The sequence below is a fragment of the Carya illinoinensis genome, chromosome 7 (genome assembly GCF_018687715.1).
Source record: "Carya illinoinensis cultivar Pawnee chromosome 7, C.illinoinensisPawnee_v1, whole genome shotgun sequence".
Classification (NCBI taxonomy): domain Eukaryota; kingdom Viridiplantae; phylum Streptophyta; class Magnoliopsida; order Fagales; family Juglandaceae; genus Carya; species Carya illinoinensis.
The window spans coordinates 27,562,558-27,570,674 of record NC_056758.1 but is presented as its reverse complement, the minus strand read 5'-3'; the positions used below and the strand labels follow the sequence as shown (position 1 = coordinate 27,570,674).

At 32.5% G+C, this 8,117-nt stretch overlaps 1 protein-coding gene across 1 annotated transcript; it reads right to left on the bottom strand.

Moving 5' to 3' along the window:
- Positions 1 to 255: 255 nt before the first annotated feature.
- Positions 256 to 2,861, bottom strand: LOC122316604 (gibberellin receptor GID1B-like). Its single transcript, XM_043133271.1, has 2 exons — positions 2,457 to 2,861; positions 256 to 1,798 (listed from the first exon to the last, which is right to left on the bottom strand). The coding sequence occupies exons 1-2, from the start codon at positions 2,493 to 2,495 to the stop codon at positions 803 to 805; spliced, it is 1,035 nt and encodes a 344-aa protein (XP_042989205.1). The 5' UTR covers positions 2,496 to 2,861; the 3' UTR covers positions 256 to 802.
- Between the last annotated feature and the right edge of the window lie 5,256 nt (positions 2,862 to 8,117).

Here is an 8,117-nt window from a genome sequence, read left to right as displayed (position 1 = left end):
GCACTACAGAAGAGAGAGGAAAGTGACCCCAGAGCCCCTACCATTTGCAAAACCCAAACTGGATTAACTTCCCCACAGCCAAACATTCTGACCAATAGAAAAGAGTTGCACTTTCATTATGGTGACAACTCGCCATGCTTGGATGCTCATCCTCCGTGGGGAAAAAGAAACCAAAAAAAAAAAAAAAATTGATGGGAAAATAGCTAGAAACAGATCAAGGATTATAGTTCTACTGGAGAAGAGACAACATGCTTCTAAAGACAAACAAAATCTTTATATAACTAGAACACAGTGTAATACAATTTCATTACATGATGGATATATTCCAGTTGGTGTCCTGAAATTAGAGTTGACAATGATATCCATTTACTACAACAGATTAATCAACCACCAAATATTACCCCAATACTCCTCTATTCCTGGTTATCGTGGCTGGAAGTTAATTAGGGTAACCTTTATATCTGGTGGTTCAGCCAAATCCCACAAATCAAGTGAATGAGTTCTCATTCCCCTGAGCTACTGAAAGTGGTCTTCCCTGATTGAATAACTTCATGCCCTCAAAAGACCAGTAATCTCCAGACCAAGAACAACTGATCCCAAGAGTTGCAGAACTCTCAAATTATCACCGAGATTGGCAACAGAGTAAGAAGTAATACTACACAATCATAAAACTACACACCGTAACTGCAAAAGGGGGAAAAAAAAAAAAAAAAAAAAAAAAAAAGAAACAAAGACCCCAAGTGAAATGTCAAGCTTCTGTTATGTATGGGTATGGCTGCTGTAGGTGATGTTAAGTAGTCTATTAACAGTTAGAATTCACGAAGCTGTTTATCTCCTCCATGAGACAGTAGAAATGGTCATTATTTGGTAAGAAGTAGAACCCGATGGTGGCCTGCTTCAAATACAGAAGCTTCACGTTTTGGCAAGATTCTTTGAGCCCTTCGACATAAGCCAATTGCCAATCTTGAACAAGATCCAAACCAGCTACCACTACAAGACTTTTAGGAAACTTGAGTCCTTTGAGGCTTTTTCCCCTGGGGCCAAACGGGTTACATGCTGGATGATCTCTATCTTCTCCTTCAGGAAGATAAGCTCTCCAATACCAATCGCGGTCTTGTATTGTAACAAAGTATTTACCATCCAATCTCCTTTCTGATTCAGTTCTCATCTGTCCAGCAAACATTGGATGAAGAAGGATGTTTCCTAATACCTCAACTTCTTCCTCAGCTGCCCTCACTGCTACATGATGAGCAATATTACCACCAGAACTATCTCCGGCCAAATATACATGAACCTTGGAATCCTTCCCACTCTGAAGCCACGTTCTTGATTTTACCCACTTAAGTGCAGCCCATCCATCATCATATGCACAGGGGTATCTATGTTCAGGCGACCGGCGATAATTTACAGAAACCACAACAGCCTTGGAGGTGCTGACAAGGCGGCGACAAAATGTGTCATAAATAGCGCTGTTGGCTGAAGAATGGGTGAAGCTTCCACCATGAAAGAAAATTATGACCGGGACAATCTTGGTAGCGCTCAAGGGCTTTTCAAGCTCTTCAATGCTCCATTGAGCCTCATTTTCTGGGGCAGTTTGATATACCCGGTTAAAGAGGCCCGTAGCTCTATCAATATGGTCAAAGGATAAAACCCCATCAACCGGAATCGTATTGGCAAGGACTTTGCGGTCAAGAAACTCCGCCAAGTCACGGTTGAATGTTCCATCAGCACGCCGAAGGAGATTGTAGGCTAGCTTGAAATTTGAGATGAGTACCCATGTATTAAGAGGCACGACCCTCTAAGAAAACAGGAAGAAGAAAGATAGGATTAACAATAACATCTACCAATTACAGTTTACAGAATCGTTAAAGCCTAAATTTTAACAACCAATTGACCATATGCACATGACAAACTCCAACATACCCTGAAAGGAAAATCATGAAATTAGTAAGGCAAAGGTAGAAGCCTACATGAAATTATTGACAGAGGAAAGAAAAATAGGTGAAGTAGAAAAAAGAAAGAAAAACAAAAGGAGGGATATTCAAATATATCTCAAAAACCAAGAAGCTTAGTGAAAATTTCCAGCTTTTCACACCAAATCAAACGCATGTTTCTCAAACTTCGGCTTTCCGGAGAATGAACCCAACACCCGAGTGCGAAGAAATAGAAGGCGGATAGAGATTCAACTAAGCATGATCATATAAACTCATTTTATTGAGCAGAAGCCATTACAGATAATAGGAAACAATCCACATTAAAGAGCAGTCGTCTCACTTGGAACAACTCAACTTCCTAAAGCCAAAGAACCCAAAGCCAAAACCACCATGGAAAAATACAAATCGAACAAACCCATCGAACAGAGCATCATATAAGCTCCAGACTTCAAAAATAACAATACATTCGTGAAAAAGAAATACACGAGAAGGGAAAGTACAGGACGGTATAAGAAACTATACCTTCGATTCATTTTGGTTGACTTCATTACTACCGGCCATTAATCTCTCTCTCCCCCTTCCACAACCCCAAAGATTAAAAACTAAACCCACGACAAAGGCTTAAAATTCAACAAACCCTTTATTGCTCATACTAACACAACGCTCACAGAGGAACCAAACGCCAAAGGTTCTCTCCGTCTATCCTTCTCTCGGTGGCTTTTAATTTTTTTGTTTTTTTATCTTGGATAGATTCCTCGTTTTGGGGTGCTTAAATAAGAAGGGACGCTAGTTTCTGAAATAATAAGATGGGGGGTACAGAAAGCGCTCAGGGACGCAGAGAGATCAAAGCATTAGAAAAGAGCGAAAGAAGTACACACGCAGAGAGACAGAGAGAGAGAGAGAGAGAGAGAGAGTTCGAGGGGAAGGTAGGGGTGAGAGTCAAACGCAAAAGAACGACGGTGCAGGACGGAGACGAGGGAGACGACAAAGCTGGCGGCCGAATTAAACAGTACAGATGGGTCCCATTATTTTCTTATTCTATATTATTTTAATTATTATTTAGAAATTACCCCTTTTTAACAAATATAATTAATAGTAATTAAACAATATTAATTTCTCGTTTTCCACTTGGGTTTTCTTTTTGTGTGGCGTGACCTGGTTTGGCTATTGGCAGACCTGCTTTCTGCTTTTCTTTTTTTTATTATGCATTATTATTCCAAGCAACCCTTTTCTTTTTTAATTTTTTAAAATATGATTAATTATTTTTATAATTTTAAGTAAAGAGTGTTAGGAGTGTCGAATCTTTATAAACACCTCACGTAATTATTATTTTTTTAACGGACACTTCACGTAATGTTTGATCAAGAGTTTAAATCCCGGGACAAATAATTATTTTTAAAATAATAATAATAACAACAGTTATATAATTTTTATATTGACTTAATTACACATATTTGAAAATAATTTTTATATTGACATAATAAATTAATAATTACATATATTTGAAAATAATTTTCAATCCAAGAAATTTGTATAGGAAAGCTATTTATTTTTATTTGAAATTAATTAGAGAAAGAAAAAAAAAATTTTGAAAAGAAGGAGACAAGGGTTTCCTGCGTGCGGCAGACGCGATGGCACGTGGCGACAAAGGGTTCCGTCTCCGTTCCTTTTTTGTTTTTTGAAGAAAATTTTAAAATAAAAAACGCCTTCTCTGGCAACTTCCAAAACCACCCTCCACACCCACACCAAACCCCGATATTGCCACCGATCACGACACGTGTTTTGTCCTCTAGCGCAAAGCGCGTGACGCATGTTTTTTGTCAGGGCCTGGGGTGGGGAGCTCTTTTCCTTTCAAAACAAAACAAAATAAATAAATAATGGTTTAATTAAATGAAGAAAAACTATATGGCTTCTTGTCGTATTCGGTGGGGCTACAGTACACGTGTCGGCGTTATACAGCTCACGTTTCTCTTATGGGTGCCACTTTCCTAAAGTCTTTATTCTTTAAACAAGTTTATACGATGATCAAAACTCATTTTACTGGGACCCGTCGGAACCCACCCTGATTTTGCGTTATGCCACTCAGACCTTGCCACGTCGTGCTCCAAGCAGGCTTTTTTTAAAACCAAAAAATAAAAAAAAACAACAACAAAAATCCTCTTTGGTTTCGGGGGAGTGATTTGATTTGATCAGTCTTAGATTTTTTTTCTGGTGTACATTTGATGTCGGGACCCACCAATGGATTTCCGCCGTTGGTTTTCGTTTGATTGGAAGATACTACTCTTGAGGATTATGATGTCGTGCATGCAGTGAAGTTTGATACTTTCTCGAACACTTCGGTCTGATTTGTACTTGAATCTGATCAAGACCGTTTGATCTCTATCAACTGGTCTTATTCTGTCTTTGAAGCCGATCATGACCGTCCAATCTTGTTTGATGGGAAAGTTGCGATACAAACAAAGAAAGTAGTACTCCTAGGATTCAAGTACGTACATGGAACTGGAAAAATCCTTAGCCAACTAGACGTCCGCCACACAATCAAATACATTGCCTGTCTTTTACTTTCAGTGTCAAAATTATAAAATATTTTTATTATAAAATATATTTATATATAATATTATAAAAAAATATTATGCACTCCTATAAATTTTATTTATTTAAAATTTTATATATAATATTACTCAAATTATAAATAAAAATAAAAATATACTTAGCACAACTCTTAATTATATGAAATTTGACAATTTTAAATTAATTAATAGTATTATACTTTACAGATCACGACAAGATGTCTTATGATCACTCAACATGCAAACTAATTTTCTTCCAATTATTCCATTTATCTATTTGTACAGTCAATCACATGTCAGCATTCTTGATATTTTGACTCCCCAAAAACTCTAAGGCAGTGTCGGAAAATGCTACACGTCATAGATGTCATGATAATCCTGCCAACCAATGCTCTGTCTAATGACAAAACAAGAAGCAGTACTAATCCATAATAAAAAAATATAAAAAAATCATAATAAAAAGAAGCAAAGAAACAGGCTTGAAATTTAAGAACAATTCTCATCATTTTATACCATATATTATATATATTTTTTAATTTTTAATTTTTATTTTGATTCTTTAAATTAATTGAATTATTTTACATATTATTTATAAATATATATATATATATTAAAAGAAATATGATGTATAGTGTGTAATCTATGATACGTTAAGAAGAATTATTAATTACTTCCCCCACCCACCTTAAATAAAAAAACAAAAAATTATTAGGTCACCAAGAGAGCATCATTATTAGCATATGTATAATACAAAGATAAAATAAAATAAAAAAGGAGTAAAATAATAGCACGTTAGGTAGTGCTTGTATATTTGGAAGCATGTGTTGTCGTATGTGAAAGAGGAGGGAGTTGGCCAAAAGCATTTGCTACAAACCTCCAAAGTCCAAACTACAACAAAACATTTGTATTGCCGTGTAGCTTACTACAACCTTATCTCTATCTTTCTTTTCTCTAAGCTACCCTTTTTCCATCGTCCTTTTTCTTTCCTCTCTCTCTTTGTGTGTAGTGGGAGTCTCTGTCTGTCTGTGTCTCTCGCTCTTTGTGTTGTGTTGTGCGTTGTGTTGAATAAAGGAACTTTGTATTTTGTGTAGGGGGTGAAGTTTTAATTCGCCTCAAGTAAGGTGAGGCCCACCATGGGGTTTTGGCTTTTTGTGCATTAGGTCAACAACCAGGAACGAACACCTTTTGGCCTCTTGTGCTGATTGGGTCAATCCTTCCAAGTGGCAGATAAAAATGACAAGAAAAACAAATTTATATATATATATATATATATGCCTTTTTTTGATTGCGTGTTATCTATAAATCACGATTCACTAAATTTCAAACCAGAAAAAGGCATTGCTGATTGATACATCTCTATATATATCCTCTCCCTCTCTCTCTCTCCTCTTTTATCAAAGACAATATAAAAACAAAGAGTTTGGTTTCTTTTTCCAATATTTTTATTTTCAACTCAAGTTCAATGGTATCTAGAGTGACAAATCGTATTTGTGGGTTAGGTGTCAAGTCATGAATAGATTATTGTTTTGGATCAATCAGAACACGATTTGTTATACTAAAATGAGTTTAAATAATGGATAATACAATTTGATCTATTTAATAATTAATTATAAATAAAATTATTTAAATTCATTTTTATCCATTTTATATAAAAACAATGTTAGAGTTCCCGTTAGGACATCTAGTTTCATTTTTTTAGATAGTGATTAAAAAAATATTGCTTAATAATATTGTAAATTTTTTATTTTTTAAAAATATTTAAAAGTATTAAAAACTAATGTGAAAAAAATTTTTAATATTTTTTTCACATCATTTTTAACACTTTAAATATTTTAAGAAAATGAAAAAAATTCTCAATATTTTCTTAATCATTATGTAAAAAAAAAAAACAAATGGAGCTAGATTCTCCAACAGGATCCCCCAGCAGGATTCCTATCATTTTGCTTTATATAAATATATTAAACTGATCTACATAATTTATTTGACTTAATTAATATAATCTTATATAAAAGTTAAAATTTATATTTATTATTAGTTACAATATTTACAAAAAAATAATAAGACTACCTAATAAGAAAATCAACATTTTTCAAATTTTAATATATAATAAAACTAATATTACAAAATCAATAATAACAAATATGAGTATAATTGTAAAATTTATAATCCCAACAATAAAAACATGATCATATGGAAAAATACAAATATTGTAACACAATAATAATAAAATTGTAATTTTGAAATAAAACTTAAATATGTTATTATGGATTAAGTGAGTTAACCTATTTATTAATTGTGTTTAACGGGTCAACTCTATTTTACTTGAATTCGTTTATATCAAATTCATATCTATTAATTTTGTGTCTTGGGTTCATAGATTGTGTCACATATTATTATCTCTGTATATTATATATTATATTTATTTTTAGTTTTATTTTTTTAAACTAACTGAATTATTTTATTCATTATTTATATATTACATATTTGATAACATAAAAAAATTAAAAATTATGTATAATATATGATGTGAAGATGATGATTAAATCTTTTTTTTTAAACCCCTAATGATATCCAATGCGAGAGATATATTTTCCGCACCGACTTACAAGTAGGAGCAAAATAAAGAGATTAGTTGTAGTCCATTTTATCGATCGAGAGACAGAGAGAGAGAGAGAGCACGATGCTTGTGGGTGGGGGCGAGCCGAAGTCTTATAATTGTACTTTTTTTTCTGGAAAAATAATTTGGATGAAAGGAATTTAAAATGTTGAATTAATTAGCATTTTTTTTTTCATCCACTTGTATTAAAATTTGGTAATTAATCACAATCTACAACGAAGCTTATGTATTCGAAACCAAGTGGAAAACTTTCAAAGTATGACGCAATTGCCACAATTATATATGACTTCTCCATTTAACACTTTTTTTTATTCAAATTACATTGCACAATTAGGGTAGAATTAATAAGATAGTATTAATTGTAATTCATTAGAATTATATTCTACTTTATGCATTTTTCAATAATTAAAAAAAAAAGGGAAAGGAACTTTTGAGAAGACGCCAAGATTAATTAATTAACATATGTTGGCTCCATCTGTGTATATAGTTCATTTACTGGAGATGACATGAACATATAGAGAATATCTCCAATCCTTTTTATTTTTTCTTTTGGCTATATATATATATCGTCTTCATATCAATCTCCTTATCTTTTCAGCTCTTTTTTCTTTTTATTTTTGTCCTAATGTCAATACAAAAAATTTTCTTGCAGTCATTTTTATATACTTTTTATGTATTATATTAATATAATTAATTGTATTATTTTTTTAATATAAAATAATTAATTTAACCAATTATATTAATAAAATATATAAAAATAATTATATATAAGATAACTCATTTATTTATATCTATATAGATGGTTTTTGAAGTTGATGAAGACTAATGAATTTGGACTTGATGATGAGGTCTTGAAACATTTTTCACATATCATTTATTTGTCATGGCGTGCCAAATAAATAAATTTTCATTAATCAATATCTGATTTTTTATTTTTTATTTTTTGTTGTAAATTTAGAGAAAGGGATTTTGAATTTTAAATTTCTATTTTAAAAA